Source organism: Lepidochelys kempii, chromosome 5, assembly GCF_965140285.1.
Source record: "Lepidochelys kempii isolate rLepKem1 chromosome 5, rLepKem1.hap1, whole genome shotgun sequence".
Taxonomy (NCBI): domain Eukaryota; kingdom Metazoa; phylum Chordata; order Testudines; family Cheloniidae; genus Lepidochelys; species Lepidochelys kempii.
The window spans coordinates 99,689,492-99,708,878 of NC_136384.1; the positions used below are offsets into that span (position 1 = coordinate 99,689,492).

Sequence of the window (19,387 nt, forward strand, 5' to 3'; positions counted from 1 at the left end):
AAATCTACTCATAATGTAAGCTACTATTCTTGGTTTTCTATTTGTACCCAAAATAACACCCATTACAACAACTTTTTTCATGTCGACTTTGCAGCAACTTTCCTAAATATGGTCTTAAGAAAATCATAGTCCTACTCATGTTATTTAGCACCTCTCACCCTTTCAATCATGCTTCTGGTCTTCTCAGTTCCCACAGGGACATCATGAACACGATACTGGGAACAAAGGTAACTCATCACAGGATGAGGAGCATCAAATAACTCTCGTAAATAAGAGAAAACACCATATTGGCTAAGGAAGAGAAAAGGTGAAAATCACAAATAGATCTTTAACCATTTTTGTTTATGACAAGTTAACACAAATATTCAGAAAGAAAAAAAAACATTAGATCTTAAGGTAAGAGTTTGATTTGCCAAAAAAAAAAAAAAAAAAAGAGCATCATGCACAGCTACATCATTTTGCACTGAGACCAAAACATTCAATGTTGACAATAGTTTTAAGGTTAAGTATTTTATTGCTTACTGCAACTCTTCAACTGATCTTGAAGGTCTATTTTCAGCACATGACTCAGCGGGTGCACATACAGTATTAACTTTTAATTTCTGATGGTCACGCACCTAAATGTTACACCAAACAAGATAGTAAGTTAAAATGATACTAATGTATGAAAAAGATGTATTTCATAGAAGCAAACATTTCCTTTAAATTGATTTAATCTCCCAACCATGCATTTGAAATTATTCTGATTCCCACATGATAACCAAAGCTATTTACATCCATTAAGGCTTTTTCCTTTTCTCTACATTCAGTTAGCAGAAAACTGTGGTCAGTTAGCCGGTAAACGAAGAGAAGAAAGAAGTCCTCCCTATGTTTTTTCCCCCATTAATGATCAATCTCCTTAGCAATGTTTCCTTGGTGATCTTCAAAATCCTGAACAGAAATGAGTTACTGTAGAAAGAAGATCCTTTCTGCATCAGCATCTGGTAAATATGTAATATAGATGTGAACTAACCCCTCCAGATGTTTAACTGATCTTTTTACCAATTCCTTAAATATATACATTTTCAATTTCAATTTACTAGACAAGCTGAAATATCCAGTAAAAAAGGAGTCTCAAGACAAACATGAAAGGAACACAAACCACTAAAACATATGCAAGTATCCACAAAAGCCCACAACTGTGGTGCCCCAACCAGCTGAGTTCTCCATATACTACCTAACTACCACCATGCAGAAAATGGTGAAAATACATTTTTCAGAAAATACATTAGTCAAATCAGCAGCAGTCACTGACAGTCAAATGCAGAGCCCACTGTCCCACCCAAATAGCTGAGCCAGGTATGAGTCAGATGCACAGGGATGCAAGAGCAAAAAATCCTCCTCTCTGGATTTTGAAAAATCTTGCTCTTATTTAAATTATGCAAGAGAAAAATCAGGTGGGAGTCTGTATATCTGTGGTCTCAGTACAGTTTACAAAAAAATTGATCTTACCTAGCAAATGTATTATTACATAGTGCATAAATTACTTAGTGATCATAATAAGTAGGCTCTAAACTGGAGGGTTCCTGCATCAATATTATTTATTTTAAGCTACATTTTTACATGTTATATGACTGAGTACTTGCCTCCCGAAGAAATATTTCCATGTCTTCTTGACTTTCAAAAACAAAGGCCCTCATATCATTTGCTGAAATGTGATTTTCAACATATTTAGCATGTCTATTGTCTTTCATGTTTATCTGCTCAGATAAAAAGACAAAGGAGGATCATGAAAAGAGTGATGTAATATAATTATAAAAATAAAACACATTAAAAACAATAAATAACTTAAGACAGGTAATATCCAAGCCAATAGTTAGTAAAACAACGGCAATACTTTGCCCTAAGGAAAGGTGGAAATATCAGAAAACTCCAGATTCATCTTTAGGATATTCACATGCAGTTCTCATTGATTTCACTAGTAGCCAGTGAGCCCATCCAAACATAAATATAGAAACCCAAGGCCCTGTGAGGAGACAGAGGATTTGGAATTACTAGAAATTAATCTGGTTTTCTCAAAAGAATTCTCAGACAAAACAAATCCATTGTTTAAGATGAAGGAAGGTTTTTGTACCCTGATAAAATATGGTAACACTAGGAACATATCAATACACTAAAATTATATTAGCTGTAAAAGGATCAAGATATGTTTGAGAAAATGAACACACACGACTATACAACTCTATTTAATAGAGTGGCAGTTGACCAGAGTTGGATTGATTCCACCAGAATTTCAGAACAGGTGAGCCAGTTTTAATTCATCTAAAAGTTTCAGATGTTCCTAAAACCCTCAAAGAAACAGGGTTATATTGTACAGTACAGATTAGGGAAAAAAGATTCAGATGTTCATGGACATTGTGAAGATTAACTAGCCTTGAAGGAGAAAGGTAACGGCCCTTAGATCAAGATATGTTTTTGATTAACTTGACCTGACAATGCTATATCCAGCAGGACCGAATGATCTGGAAAGGGCAAAAATAATATTTGATTCTGATAATACAAAACCATTTCTGGCATTTCCAAAACCAGCATGAAGCAGCAAGTTTAGAAGGATTAGTTAAACTTAGTTACTGACTCCTGAGTACCTTAAACTATATAAAATGAACATTACTGACAACTACTGGTAATAATAGGAAAGTATGGCCAAGAAACAAACCAGGACTGAGCACAGACTGAACGCCTCTATGCCTGCCACTAGATGTGGAAAAGAAGTAACTGAAGCAGGTGAGGGAGCAAAAGTCCTCTTACAACTTCTGCTCTGAATATTCAGAACTATGAGAAGGCTCGCATGTAATCCCAACCACCACTTTCTTAGAAGATTCCCAAATTTCAGAGGAATACAAGAGGGATGCATCTCACTAGTTGGAATGTGTAGAGGCCACCTTGAAGTAGGGCAGTTCCATTGGAAACCTATATGTTGGATGGCTGAAAGCACTCTGTGTTCATCCATGTAACAACATACCGAAGGTACAAAGGAGTCTAGTAAAACTTTCACATTTGTCACATTACTTGAATGAGATAAATTACACATCTTAACCAGCTGTAGACACTGATTTACATGTACTCCAGTTTGCTAACTCATTGTAAAACAGTAGATAAGGTAGGGAGCCTCCAGATTTTAGGTTTATAATAGAAATAACAACCAATCTAGAATTTAATTTTTTTAAGACACACTATTAGCCACTAATTAGTATTGTACTCAAGCGAATTTTCTTACTGCAAGCATCATGGGTTCACAGACACTTCTTTTAAATCGGTCTTTGTTCTCCCTTAGCCACAGAAGAGCATTGTATGTGTCTCGATATCTCCCTCTGAGCTTATCTTCCTTCAGATTCATCATATTGTTAAACTGTACAATGCGATCAGTTACTCCTGTAATTTTGTTTAAGAAAGTTATATTAAATCATGCCTACACATCACAACTAAAGATTTCTAATATTTAATAACTATAGTGCTACAGTATTATGGTTAGGAAAGACCGTTCCTTATTTTCATACATTTATTAACAGTATCCCATCTATTCTAAAGGATGTACTCCATTAAAATTTTAAATCCAAGAACTATGTGAAATAAACAGAAATGTTAATCTCTGTTTTGAAGTACAATGTCCAGGTATAAATATTAATATTCAAACTAATTTTTGCAATGGGCCTATTCTAGGTGCAGAGATATTCAAGTCAACAATTGCCAAATAATATAGCCAAAAATTCTGGACTGCCACTATCTTTAAAAAAAACCAAAAAAAAACCCCAAAACCTTCTCCACCACTACTCGAAAAAGGGAGGAGGAAATTTTATACTTGTGGGGCATTGGGGGATAAGAAATTTCTATTTCAGAGTATTTTTCTATTTGTTATTTATTTGGTGACAACAGAAGAATGTTGCTGTAATGCAAGAATGGTGCGGGAGGGTTCTTGCCACCCAAGAGAAAGGGAGAACTCATTCTCCCTCTGAAGACACACCAAAGTAGCATTCTTCATGTCATCCCCTTTTGGGAGGGACCTTGAAGTTCCCACATGATACTAAGAAAAAAATACTACAAAATCTTTCGGGAACAGAATGTTTCCAATCTACATTACTCCAACAGTGGGGAAGGAGAATAGTCTTGTACTTAAGACACTGGACTGGGATTCAGGAGACAGGGTTCAATTTCCTGTTTTTCTATATCTCACTAAGCAGGACAATCAGTCTCTCTGTGCCTCATTTCTCCATTGGGGTATTTATGGATTTATCCTTGCAGTACATGGGAGGTGTTCAGATACTACAGTGTTGGGGCCATACAGACAAAAAAAATGTGTGGAAGCAAGTTAATCAAAAAGAGCTCTAAAAAGATAAATTTTAATTCTAGCTCTCAAGTTACATCAAGACAGAACTAACACAAAAGGCCAGGCTGATATAAAAAAGTGCAGTGTAATTCATTAAGGATAAAAAAGACTGGTCTCCAAGTTCATCTAACAAAGGCAGAAGGAGAAACAGTCACTAAGATAGTGCCATTCTACACATAGCATCTTGGCACCATGCCACATTTAATTCTTCTAGTTTAAATGAATACCATCAATTTAAAAAAATGACCATTTCTGTCTGAAGTTTTTTTTACTTAAAGTTACAAGTAACATCTAAAAATTACTGTAATAAAGAAAAACCCTTCTGTATTTTGTTTACTTTATGCATTTGACAAGACTGTTTCAGCATTTCTCCTATACAGTCTATCAGTTTTCCTTTTGTTTGTATGGGGTTTTCACAAAGTAAGAGAAAAAATAATTTAAATAGAAAAATTCAATTGGAAAAACATACGAACTGGCAGCATCTGTGAGGAGCCGGTTTACTGAAACTACATGCAATCATTTTTTGAAAGACTAGTTTTCAAGTTGATGGTATCCCCATAACAACAAGCTATCCCTGTCACTTTTACAGGCCTTGAAAGGATGAAAGCAATACAGAGATGTACAAAAATACAGTTACTGAGGTTTGAAGCAATTTAATCTCAGTTAAGTCACTTAAACACAAAAGAATTGCATGTAGTAACCATAGTAGGGAAAGAATCAAGCAATCTCACTTTTCTTTTCCCTCTCTAGGTTCTCTCTCTCTCTTCGCAGATCACTCATTTCACCATCAATATTTGCCTTTTCTTCTTGCAACTGTCTCAGCTCATTGTTAATAGAATCAATTTGTGGTTGAAGATTCTCAGAGTTTCCTGTACTGTTGAGCTCATTCTGCCAGTCCTCTATCATCTTACGAGCGTTGTGTATTCTCTTCTGTCGATCCATTTCTTCATCTCTTTTCATTCTCAAAACTTGCTGAATTTCTTCAATCTAAGAGAAATGCAAATATTTTCCCAGAATGGCATTTACAAATGAAATTTTTGCATATACAACAAAAGGCAGACAATTACAAAAGACTGTTGTAACAGATATTGAAATGTTGATGTAGTCAAGCAGGTTTAAAAATATAAGATCTCATCCTTGCTCAGAAACCCACCGAACAACTCAAATTGATGCCTTTTTGTAAAATGACTAGAATCTGTGCCAGAATTTTAAAGAATGAATGTGTTACAATCCCAATCTTTAAACACATTATTACAGATTCTTAGATATATGTTTATCTAAAATTATAGTAAAAGTTGCATGCTACTGGATAGTTTGAGAATTAGTACAGGATTGAATAAGTTCAACGTAACAAAAAGGACTATGCAAGTTGAACTCTCCCCCTTATGTTTAATTTTCATATTTATTGACTGAGTGCTTAGCTATGGAGCCTTAATGTGGCATTAACAGTTTTTTGCATTTAATTTTTTATAAATTGTGTACATATAGAAGCCCTCTGATTAGCTAACACAAGCAACTATTCTGTTTCTTCATCTGGTTAGACTTAAGGCACCAAGGTACAGTGGATAAGAGTAAGAGAGCACTAGAAAACATTCTAATGTAGCAAAAGTATTCAACAATAGCAAAAACTTGTAATATCATATTGTATACAAAAAGTAAATTCCTTATAAAAGAACATTACATCTAACTGGAGAAGACAGTTGTTCCATGATAGTGCTCTGTTCTACTGATAAACTTCATTTTCCTCGAGGATAGCAACTTTAAGGAACTCAGCAAGTCTGAGTGCAGAGGGTGCTGGGAGATACAGTGATTCATTGCATCTCCTGGGTACATTGTTCCTGTTGCCTCCAAATTTGCCTCTATACACTTTGGAGCGGGCTGTACCAACCAGCCGTGGGTCCCCGGAGGAGTGGAGGTTGCAGACAGCTTGCAATACTACATTTCATCTCCAGTTCAACTTTCCATCATGAGCAGCTGAAATATGGGTGTCACTGATGGAATCCAAACAGTGACTCAGCCACGACAATTCCACAATATTTCCCTGAACACTTCATGTGATGCATTTAGTATTACATCAGTGCTCCACAGCACCAACAAACAAGCATAAAAAAACCCCACACACATTAAGGTTCTCTTACTTGTTTGTCTTTCTTCTCCACTGCATCTTGTTTTTGTTTACATCTTTGAGAAGTGTCTTTGATTTCAGCAGCCTGAATACAATGACATTAAATGAAAAAAGCAAGAAATTAGCCATAATTATTTTGTATATAACTATTTTTTAAAATGATAGCAAATATGCAAAAATCAGACTTTGGAAGGACATTCAGTTTGGAGCATCAAATATTCACCTATCATAGAATTTATTTTTGACAAAAGCTGCACATTCATCAGAAGAAAATTGTTTCTAGACACCAACAGCTGTTTTATTTCATTGTAATTAGTCTAGCGATGTTTACTACATTTATATTGTCTATAATTTGTACAGAACTTATAATTACAAGTGGTTTAGGAGCTACAGTGTAAAATCATCAGCTATAGAGCTGCGCATTTGGATTTACTTGCCAATAAAGAAAGGCTCAACATAATTCTGAAATTAAAATCACAATGCTCTTTAAGGATTGTAAATAAAAGAATTACGTTTAGAGTTTTATATTTTAAAAGGTAGCCTCCTTCTCCAAAACAACTTTCCCAAGGAAGATCTAAATGACTTAGTGCTCAACTGTGACTTTACAACAATTCCAGAGTAAGTGGCAGTGTATTGTTGCATTGTCTCAAGAGCAACCCAGGAGAGAGTCTGGGACTCGAGACATAAGTCTCTCTCCCAGGTCCTCTGCAGCTCAAGGAAGAGATTAAACTGTACTGCATCTATATCCTGCACATCTGTGCAAGCTGACATGCTTGAGAGAGAGATGGGGTGTTGAGCCAATGTCCCTCCCCCTCCTCCACTTGATTCTCTCTCCTTCCATCCACCTGTGAAAAGAAAGGGTGTGTGGCATGGCAGCTCTGTAACCTGTTCCCTGACTGAGATGCTATCTGTCATGTGGGTAACTAGTGAGGGGCCATAAGGAGGCAACTTGCATCCTCTTAAACCCCTCCAGTGCCAGGCTAGCCAGGCCACATTTTGGCTTAGTAAATCTTTCTTTTTCAAGAGGCATTTAAAAGGGACCCCACCAATCTGAGATTTAGTGAGGGTTTTTAAAAAAAAATATATTAAAGTAATTTCAGGTACTGTATCTGAATATCTGAGTCCTTCTGGCAAATTTTGTTATTTTAAATCACATTTTCCTACTTATTAATTTAAAAAAAAAGTGTCCAACACTCCCCTCCAACTGTATTCAAGACCCATGCAGGCAAGAGAGGGAAGTGATTGACTATACAGGGGAAACAGTGAAAATGACTACACTCAAAGAGCATAAACTCCATTGATCTCAATGAGCGTCTTGAATTCAATGAGTCTTTCCAGTGACTTCAAGGCTTTGGATCAGACTCAAAGTACTTTCAAACTCACAGAGTAAACAGGGAAAAAAAAACCTAGAAAAATATCTCCTCTACTTTTTAACAGTCAGTAATGGCACTTAGTAAATGACAATAATCTTAGGAGTTACTTGCACAACAGTTGCTAAAAAGTTTTCGGATGCAACAGTGGATTTTTTTTATATTATGGTGCCCCTTTAAAAGAGCGTGTTAAGTAAAACAACTACAGAAAGATATATTTTGCATACCTGAACTTGTGAATTAATAACAGCACCACTGTCTACTGTAAGTATATTGCACTGACACATAAGGATTCATCTGTAATCCCTACCTCCCTGAGCCACCAGAGCTGGGGGGGGGAGGGGAGGGGGGAAAAAAATCACACTGGCGTGTAGGGGAAGTGATGAAAAACTCCTGTGGCAACTGTTTGGTGAAACTCAAACCAATACAAAGAGGGAAGAACAATTCAGCATTCTTTTGCCAGAAGGAAGACCTGACAAATTCAGGATGGTAGTGAGCATCAGCATACTGGGATCAGAAAGAACCTGGAGGGTCGGCAATGGATCCAGAATTTAGAAAAATCGGGAAACACAATCAGAAGGTGTGTCCAGTTTTGAAAGGAGGAGGGAATCAGGACGGAGAGAAGTACCTAAGGTATTGTATTTTTGGTTGTAGTTAGGGAAAGATGCACAAAAAGTAGGAGGAGAATGAGATGGGTTGTGTCTTGTTTTAATGCATTTTATATATGGTCACACAAAACAAGTTTCTCACCCCTCTGTGATCTACTGGACTCTAAATTCTGACAGAGGTATCAAAAAACATTAAGGATAATTCATCAATATTTTACAGACAAGCGCAATTTCACTAAAGAACCAGAGGAATACAATATCTGCTTGCTATTATCATGAATGAACTGAAAGTACTGTATGGCTGCATATGGATGGAGTTTAAAAATACTGTATTGGAGGCACAGAGCCAAATCACAACAGGGAGATACACTTCTACTTGGCTCCCTCAGCAAGTGGTATCTAGCAAACTTAGAGTTAAATCTTACCAATAACTTATTTATTTTTAAGACAATATTTAATACTTCAGCCAATCCTACAATGCCAAAGATTACGAAGAAAGCCAGCTATTAAGATTTCATGTGAAATTGCCCACTGCTGAGATGAAGGATCTACCATCTTACTGTGAAGCAATTACTGTTTCTGCTCCCACTGAAAAGCAGACTAAATCAAAGAAAACCTGCCAAAATGTAATGCCTGTTTCCAAAACGTGTGTGTGGCAATAGCCATTATGGATGGGGAAAATGGATTCCATCAACTTCAGAATAGTGCAACTGGAAACCGTACAGACAACAGTACTGAAATTAGACCCTTCAGTGCAGAAGCCACAAAAAGATAAATGACCAGAAAAATGACTTTTGGGGCTAAATTTTTAAACAGATCTCTCTACCTGGCTGTCACATGGAAATATTAAAAACCTATGGCCCTCAACTCATTACGAACAGGACAGATAGCATGTCAGTCAGGGAACAGGTTACCGTCCTGCCATGCCACACCCTCTTTCTTCTCACAGGTGGATGGAGAGAGAATGGAGAGGAGGTAGGGGAGGGACATTGGCGCCACACCCCATCTCACTCTCAGGCTTGCAGCTTGCATAGATGTGCAGGATATAGATGCAGTACAGTACAGGGAGTACTACAGATGATAGAATCTTTATTGAAAAACCATAGTCCACTGCAATAAGAGAAATACCAAAGAACCCCAACCTATCAACTACAAAAGCTACTATTTTTAAAGCAGGGATAAGGACAGAATCTTATGTGGAGTTAGATATGCAAGAAAGTGTCTTAAAAAGTCATATTGTGTTTTTCCCTAGACCTAAATCCCGGTATTCAGACAAAGAGAAGATTATTAGTACTAATTTAAGACCCCAACCCTGCAGCTGACTGTACACATGTGGACCAAAGCACCTACACACAGTCATTTGCAGAATCAGAGCTTATTACAATATTGAAAATATTGACGCTGTAATCTTCTTTCTCCCCACCCCAAAAAAAACCTCAGGTAGGCATTCTAGAGAGAAATCTCTCTCTTCGGAAACAGTCAGCTGCAAGACTTTAAAAAAAAAAAATCCAAAACCCGCAACATTTTAAATGTCAGCACAGGGACACTTGATATCAACTGGAAAATTAATTCTAACTAGATTATGACAGGTTTCAGAGTAACAGCCGTGTTAGTCTGTATTCGCAAAAAGAAAAGGAGTACTTGTGGCACCTTAGAGACTAACCAATTTATTTGAGCATGAGCTTTCGTGAGCTACAGCTCACTTCATCGGATGCATACCGTGGAAACTGCAGACTTTATATACACACAGAGAATATGAAACAATACCTCCTCTAAGGTGCCACAAGTACTCCTTTTCTTTTTAGATTATGACAGACATTGTTAAATCATATGTACATTTGATTTACATTCATATTTAATATATGTGAATAACCAACTTTTTTTATCTGCCTTTCATTTTTTATGACTGAGAAGAAATATATTTTTGTATGAAACTGAAAATTGTTTTTTAAAATAGGGCCAAACAGCCTCCTCCTGTGTAAACCCCTTTGAAGCTCCCCAAGGAAGGGAAGACTCAGCAAGGTTCCCCTCAGGGAATTTTCCCAAACTGTTCAAGGGGGAAAGCCTTCTCCTAACTTGAAAAATGAACAGGATTTTATTCCTTCAGATCCTGCGATTCCACCTAAGGTACAGGGTCATCCCATGCATAGACCATCTGCTTTCATTCCAGCTCTCCAGTCCCTGATCCTTCCCCTAACTTCACCTTCCTTATCACCCCCTTAGAATGGGGTTCTTAGCCAGAGAAGAACCACAGAAAAGTTCATGTAATATCAGATGCATTAATTTTCCTACAGATTTGCTTTCAGACTTGCCTCCTTCCAACCAGTGATGCCCAATACTACAGAGAGCTTTTTGCAAGCCTGGGTGGAGCAGTGGGGACACACACATGGGCATGCACATCGAGATCTCAGGGAAACAGTCAGGCTTGTAGATGTTTAATTCTGATGTCTGGCACAAATGGCCTGAAGAAAATCCTATTACACAACTGGTCATAACATGCCCAAAACTGAAACAGAACTTTAAAGTTGGACTGCTTCCACCCATTGCCAAACTGAGGATAAATGGAAGATCACACAGTTCTTGGGGGGTATGGATTTATTATTGCTTTCCATAACAAAAAAAGTGTCAATCTTTTTATTCCAATTATGAAACAATGTTTTCTACATGTAGATTGTTCATCTGAAGTTTGTAATTAAAAGGAAATTCAAAAAAGTTAGATACGCTATACTGATATAGTGAAGTGTTTTTAATCTTTAAGAATGTGTGCAGTTTCTCTGACTTATTTTAGGAGATGACAGCCATGTGAAGTAGCCTGTGTTAGCATGTACTATTAAACTGGTTGATTCTTTAACATAAAGCAAAAAAGAATGTGAGCACAGTCTTCCCATGATCGTACAACCACTTTAGTTGCTGCCCCCACATCTTTTGCTATTGATGCCAGTGAACATTCTCTGGCAACAAATCAAGGAGCACGCGCCGTTTTCACATGCCAAGAAAAGGCAGGGTGGGGGTAGAGAAGAAATCAATTACCAATCCCCAAAAGAGAACTACTGACACAAACAATGAGTAAAACAATATCAGTAGCTCTATGGCAATACTTACTCACAAAATACTAATCCTGCAACGATGTTATGATAATGAGAATTTAATTTGATTATCAGGAATTATTCAATTTATGTGGTCCTCATTAATGTAATATATAACCCCTCCACACACACACACTTTTCCTCACAACATAGCAATAAAATAGGAAAACATTAATACCACCTCCCCCTTACAAATGGAGCACTGAAACAGAGATAATGAGAGTAAATTCCTGGCACCATTAAAGTCAATGGAATCTTTACCATTGACTTTCGTGGAACCAGGATTTCATCCTAAGTGACTTGCCCAAGATCATACAGAAAGCAGAAGGCACAATCAGGCACACAACTCATATTTCCTAGGTTCCAATCCGTTGCCTTAACCACCAAAACATCCTTTCTTCCCCAGAATAGAACAGTGCACCTCAATCTTGAAAAGCACTGTCATCAAAACAAGTCTTAGACACACCAAATAATATCAGCACAAAATCTTGTTTTAAGGCAATATTACATCACAACACATTAACTGTAAATTAAATCAATCCAACCATAACAGAATTCTAAATTAAAATCAACTGTAAAACAATGTTAGAATATCACAGTGAATATTCTATTACTCTCCCATTTGGAATAAATGATTTATTTCCTCTACCACTTCCTTGCTTTTTTGCTGGTAGGAACACAGACGGAGTACTGCTGAACTACAGGCACAATTTAGACCTATCTAATTTACACACACAGGCCCTGATCCCACAATGGAACTACTCACTCGCATAAAGACAAAAGAAGGTTTATAGGATCAGGGATTTGTTAATCTGACTTCAGAAAACAGACGTACTAATTCAAGTATGTTGCTGTCACCTGGTTTGACCCTTTTCCATCACTTTTATCATTTCTATCACCTCCTCAGCTTTGGCTCCCACTTTTACATAGCACATAACCCATAATGAAGAATTTCTTTTCTGTACAAGTTAAAACAAAGATGCTTAATATGTTTTCCTGTGTTTTTCATACAGAGCATAACTTTTTCATTAATATAGCCCTATATTTCTAAGAATTATGGCAACGGTGATTCAGAGCAGAATTCCTTCCTGCTTTTAGAAATCAGTAAAACATTAATTAAAAATGAGAAAATGATTAAAACTTAGCAGGATAATACCAAGCTGTGCAAATGCAGCTTTGCATTTAACAAGCATGGAGGACTGTACAGCATTATGAAAATTTAACAGCTGGAAGCCTGAGATTAATTCCCTCTAAGGGGAAACATACTTTTACAATAAAACTGAAAATAGTGCAATTTGTTTAAAAAAAAAAAAGTTAAGACATTTTGAACCACAATAGCAAAAAAAAAAAAAAAAAATCAACCTCCTCCCTCGCAAAACACCACCACCACCACACAAAAACTTTGAGCAGTATTGTGGAGCATGAAATCAAAACATGCTTGCATTTATTTACTTGTAATGGACTAGTTTAGCAAAAACGTTTTAGCTGTCTTTGAAGTAATTTAACAGTAGACTCAGTCTAACAGAAAATGGTTGCATGCACTTATCTGCTAAAAACAAGATAAAAAGAGAGTATACACCCAGAATCACATCGGTAATACCTCATCAAATTTTGGCATAAACCTTTGCTACTGAAAAGTGACACTGCACAGTGCAATCCATTTCATCTGCCAGAGCAGAACAAATAATGATCTGAGCCAGGTACTGCTCTCATTGAAATCATAGAATCATAGAATCATAGAATATCAGGGTTGGAAGGGACCCCAGAAGGTCATCTAGTCCAACCCCCTGCTCAAAGCAGGACCAATTCCCAGTTAAATCATCCCAGCCAGGGCTTTGTCAAGCCTGACCTTAAAAATCAATGGTCAAACTTACATTATCTTTAGTGAAAGCAAAACTGAGTCCTAACTGATAAAACATTAAACAATATTATTTATACAATCTCCAATTTCAAATGATATAAAAGGTTCCTGATTAAAATGCAGTGTTAAATTCCATGTTAATATAAATTATCATCCACTAACTGAATACTACTGAGTTTCTTTTTAAGAAAGCATATGATGAAAGAGTACAGCTAATTAAACTTCGTTACAAATAATAGTTACTAAAAACTTAGGTCCCAATTCTGCAAGTTCCCCCATGTGGGCAGTCATCTTCAGTTGTGTGTTCGTTCAGGCAGGAGTGATAAGATCGTTGTTCAACCTGATGCTGATTTTCTTCAAATGTATTTATCAGCAATCAAATAATTTGGACAAATATTTTTCATTTTCTCAGTTATTGATTAACAGTTTGATTTGCCTATTTGTTATTCATAGACTCAGACCGTAAGGCCAGAAGGGACCACCATGATCATCTATTCTGACCTTGTGCACATTGCAGACCACTGAACCTCACCCACCCACTCCAGTAATAGATCTATAAACCTCTGGTTGAGTTACTGATGTCCTCAAATAATGATTTAATTTAAAGACTTCAAGTTACAGAAAATCCACAATTTAATCTAGTTTAAACCAGCAAGTGACCCGTGCCCCAATGTGCAGAAGAAGGTAAAAAAAAAAAAAGCCCAGGGTCTCTGCCATTCTGACCTGGAGAAAAATTCCTTTGTGACCCCAAATATGGTGATCAGTTGGACCCTGAGCATGTCAACAAGACCCACCAGCCAGACACTTGGGAAAGAATACACTGTAGTAACTCAGTTCTTCCTCTCTAGTGTCTGAGCTCCTGCCATTGGGGATATTGGCAACTAGTAGTTGCAGATGGGCCACAAGTATTGTAGACCAGGGGTCGGCAACCTTTGGCATGCAGCCCATCAGAGTAATCTGCTGGCAGGCCACGAGGCGTTTTGTTTACATTGACTGTCTGCAGGCATGGCCCCTCGCAGAACCGCAGCCACTAGGAGCTGTGGGGAGCGTGAGGAGGGTGTGCCTGCGGACGGTCAATGTAAACAAAACGCCTTGCGGTCTGCAAGCAGATTACCCTGATGGGCCACATGCCAAAGGTTGCCTACCCCTGTTGTAGACACTCTGATTGTGGCATCCACGCCATAAACTTATCAAGCTCAGTCTTGAAACCAGTTGGGTATTTTGCCCTCGCTGGTCCTCTTGGAAGGCTGTCCCAGAACTTCACTCCTCTTACGGTTAGAAATCTTTGTCTAAATTCAAGTCCGAACTCTATGGCCAATTTATATCCATTTGTTCTTGTGCCAACGTTGGCGTCTAACTTAAATAACTCCTCTCCATCCCTGGTCAGTTGTGTGATTGGTGAACTAAACCATTAGTATTGTTTCTACACCTTGATTGGATGACACGCCTTCAGGGTGGATAAAAAAAAAATCGATCTTTTTTTTTTAAAACAGAATTTAAATTGCATTTTTGAAATTTAAATTAACTACGTTTTGTTTTTAAAATAAACCTATTTAAAATTAAAGTTGAAACTGACAGCTTATGTTAAAGCCTAAACTTACTATAATCTATTAAAATCATTTACATTAAATACAAAAAATATTAAGCAGTATATTGTTGCAGGGCTGTGACTTAATCGCAATTAACTCATGCGAATAACTCAAAAAAAATTAATTGCGATTTAAAAAATTGCGATTAATCGCAGTCTTAATCATACTGTTAAATAATAGAATACCAAGTGAAATTTATTAAATATTTTTGATGTTTTTCTATATTTTAATATATATTGTATTCTGTGTTGTAACTGAAACCAAAGTGTATATTACTTTTGATTACAAATAAAATGATTGCACCGTAAAAATGATAAAAGAAATAGTATTTTTCAATTAACCTCATACAAGTACTGTAGTGCAATCGTTTTGTCGTGAAAGTGCAACTTACAAATGTAGATTTTTTTTTTACATAAACTGCACTCAAAAATAAAACAATATAAAACTTTAGAGCCTACAAGTCCACCCAGACCTACTTCTTATTCACCCAATCGCTAAGACAAACAAGTCTGTTTCCATTTACAGGAGATAATGCTGCCCTCTTATTTACAATGTCACCAGAAAGTGAGAACAGGCATTTGCATAGCACTTTTGTAGCTGGCATTGCTAGGTATTTACATGCCAGATATACTAACATCTGTGTGTCCCTTCATGCTTCGGCCACCATTCCAGAGGACATGCTTCCATGCTGATGAGTCTCATTTAAAAAAAAAAAGTTAATTCAATTTGTGACTGAATTCCTCTGAGGAGAATTGTATGCCCCCTGCTGTTTTATTCACATTCTGCCATATATTTCATGTTCATAGCAGTCTTGGATGATGACCCAGCACATGTTGTTCCTTTTAAGAACACTTTCACTGCAGATTTCACAAAACGCAAAGAAAGTACCAATGTGAGATTTCTAAAGATAGCTACAGCACTCAACACAAGGTTTAAGAATCTGAAGTGCCTTCCAAAATCTGAGAGGGACGAGGTGTGGAGCTCTTTTAAGACTTCTGAAAGCATGCAACACTCCAACGCGGAAACTACAGAACACAAACCACCAAAAGAGAAAATCAACCTTCTGATGGTGGCATCTGACTCAGATAACGAAAATGAACATGCATCGTTCCGTACTGCTTTGGATTGCTATTGAGCAGATCCTGTCATCAGCATGGACGCATGTCCCCTGGCACGGCTGCAGCATGAAGTGACATGAGTCTTTAGCGCATCTGGCATGTAAATATCTTCCGATGCTGGATACAACTGTGCCATGAGAATGCCTGTTCTCACTTTCAGGTGACCTTGAAAACAAGAAGCGGGCAGCATTATCTTTTGCAAACGTAAACAAACTTGTTTGTCTGAGCGACTGGCTGAACAAGATGTAGGACTGAGTGGACTTGCAGACTCTAAAATCTTAGTGTTTTATTTTTAATGCAGTTTTTTTTTAAACATAATTCTACATTTGTAAGTTCAACTTTCATGATAATGAGATTTCACTACAGTACTTGTATTAGGTGAATTGAAAAGTACTATTTCTTTTGTTTTATTACAGTGCAAATACTTGTAATCAAAAATAAATATCAAGTGAGTACTGTATTCTGTGTTGTAATTGAAATCAATATATTTGAAAATGTAGAAAACATCAAAAATTTTTAAATAAATGGTATTCTATTATTGTTTAACAGTGCAATTAATCACATGCGATTAATTTTTTTAATTGCTTGACAGCCCTAATAAGTTGCCAAGTTTTAAAGAAAGGGATACCACAGAACTCGTGAAAATCACTGGTTAATCAAGCATCTGGAAACAGAGTTTGTTGAAGTGATAAACCATCTTTTGACAGTAGCAGCCCATTCTGCAGGTGCAAAGAGAATATCTTCTTCATTTCAGTATATTCAACTAGTTCAGTTCGATTACTAATTCATTCAAAGTTAAGAAACCATTTGGGAGTTAAAAAGTTGGAAAGCTTGTTTTCCTCTTCCAAGCTATGGACAAAAATTAGGTGTGAGAGGGTGAGATCTACTAGCTCTATCATCTTGAAGGACATGGTGACCAGAAACCAATCAGTTCAATTCACTAACTATAGATAGCACTGCCTTTGTTTAATAAATTAGTTGTTTTTCATTTAAAACTATGTTTTGATAAATTTTCTGATAAGAAAAAAAGTTAATGTATCCTGCACTTGGGTAATTTTATTTAATAAAAAAATTAAAATGCTGTTTTTAAGCATTTTTAATTTAAATTTGAATTTCCATCCAAATAGAGTTTGATACAAATCACAAGTAAAATATTAATCACCTTGTAAATAAGAAATGCATTACTCCATTTTCAAACATCATAAAAATGTAAAAAGTAAGCATCTGAATAAATGCAAGTTAAACACCAATTTTAGTGCAAAGGCAATATTTAGTTGCATATCAATATATTTCAATAGTTACCAACTAATGAGAATCAATCTTTCTTTAGGAAAATAACTAAAAAGTACAAATTTAAATGATTAAAACTGATGATATGAATCAAGGTTTCCTGCTTGCTGATTTAAATCGTGATTAAAATTCGTGATTTAGATTGCTTTGATTTAAGTCAATCCACTCTGCTCACCATTTTTTAAAAGAACAAACAGCAAATAATGAATACAGTACATCTGATACTCGGGCTAAAATATTCATAGAAATCTTTCAGGATTCACTAACATTTTTCAATAGTATGAATACATTGCAGCTATCCAAAAACTCTCAAACAACATATTATACCACAAAACATACCTAAATTAACTGTTTTTATTCATAAATATTATTATGAATCATGGAGGAAGACCGGTTACTATTTGACAAACTCTATCATATAGGTATTTAGAATCGGGTTAAATGTAGATGGAGTAGCAGCTCAGGAAATCAGTAGGCCAAAATATTCAAAATTGGATGCATGAAGCTAGCTACCTAAACTAAACTGGCCTGATTTTCAGGAGGTGCTCATCACTCACAGTTCCCAAATTAAGTAAATGAAAATGCTGCAGGTGCTTGGCACCTCTGGAAAAAAAAAAAGAAAATCAGGCCAAATTAATTAGCTGCCTAACTTTATGGAACTAAGTCTGTATATGTTGGCCTAAAGATTTTTAATATAAGAAAACCATATGGCTGTATCTATTCCTATGGTGCTTTTGCAGTGGTGCACCAAATGGGATCACGGAAAGTGAACTAAGTAGTACATAACTCCACATAGCCATATTTAATTTCCTTTTAGGGAGGAGAGGCACAAAGAACAGAGCAGGGAAAATGAGGGGCAAAAATACTTTCATTAAAATCCCTTCTAAAAACATGCTATTTCTACTATACAAAAATGAACATATTCTGATTGCTTCATGTTCCATTTTCACCTTTATTAAACATATGGAATGTCTAAATATTTTAACCGAGAATCCAAAATACATACCTTCTCTTTGATTTTTATATCCAAATTTCTCCATTGCTTTTCAACTTCTTGGATTTGCTGTGTCATGGGAGACTTTGTTTGTTGTAGTTTTTTTAATTCTTCCTTTGCATGGTCACGGTTTTGTTTCACCTCCTCATGCATTTGGCGAACATTTTCATATTCCTTGCAAGAATTTCAAGCAAAACAATGAAAGCCTTTTACCTTCTGCGTTTAGCTGGATACACATATTATGCCTCTGCAGTGCTCATGTTTAATTCAACAAGAATCGTGCAAAAAGTCTGTTCTACAGTGATCGAGTTCCAGTAATGGTTCAATTAACTCGTTAGGTTTGGATCAGCTTGACCCTGAGATACAATGACCCACCTATTTCCTGCTGATCAAAAACATGCAATGGCATTTGAATAATTTTGGTATAAAAGTATGAGTGTAAGCATCCAATTATTCTGTGAATATCCTGACTTGTGTTTGTGTCCTGGATAATACTGAACCTGGGGAGTTTGTCCTGGTTTCGGCATAGCCCACCAGTTGACATCAACCCATCATTCCACTGCCACTCCCAACACCAGGATGAACCTGGAAACTCTACTGGTATCCACAGGAACCTGAAATGTGAGTTCAAGAGCACAAGAGTCTGAGGTACTCCAAATTCTGGGGCATGCGAAAAGCAGAAATGCTCATATTAGAATTTCAGACTATTATCTATTCTTTTTGCTTTATGTGTTGTTGCCTTTTCCCACCTGGATATTAATTTTCTACTTGTAAACAAAGAACATTTTTGTATTGCTGCCCAAGTTACTTTGAAACATTCTTTGTCAAACCCTTCCAAAATGGTGAGTCTCAGAAGAGCAACTTAATCCCCTGGTGACACTGACAGATAAACAGTTTGCTCTCCAGTTACTGTAGTTCAAGATTATTGCAGGGACTGATTCACAGACTTGGGATGCACCTCACAATGCCACATACTTGCTGGA

The 19,387-nt window shown here is 36.5% G+C and overlaps 1 protein-coding gene across 6 annotated transcripts in view; it reads right to left on the minus strand.

The window, feature by feature from the left end:
• SMC5 (structural maintenance of chromosomes 5) overlaps positions 1-19,387 on the minus strand; it is a 74,894-nt gene that overhangs the window by 33,323 nt on the left and 22,184 nt on the right. For all 6 annotated transcript variants that reach the window (XR_012159078.2, XM_073345165.2, XM_073345164.1 and 3 more), the window contains 7 exons: positions 18,417-18,578; positions 6,502-6,573; positions 5,095-5,350; positions 3,257-3,411; positions 1,626-1,739; positions 523-617; positions 159-291 (listed from right to left, as the gene is read on the minus strand). Coding sequence is in view for 5 of the 6 variants with exons in the window: in XM_073345165.2 (XP_073201266.1) it covers positions 159-291; positions 523-617; positions 1,626-1,739; positions 3,257-3,411; positions 5,095-5,350; positions 6,502-6,573; positions 18,417-18,578 (987 nt within the window). In the remaining variant the exon portion in view is untranslated. The remainder of the gene's footprint in view (positions 1-158; positions 292-522; positions 618-1,625; positions 1,740-3,256; positions 3,412-5,094; positions 5,351-6,501; positions 6,574-18,416; positions 18,579-19,387) is intronic.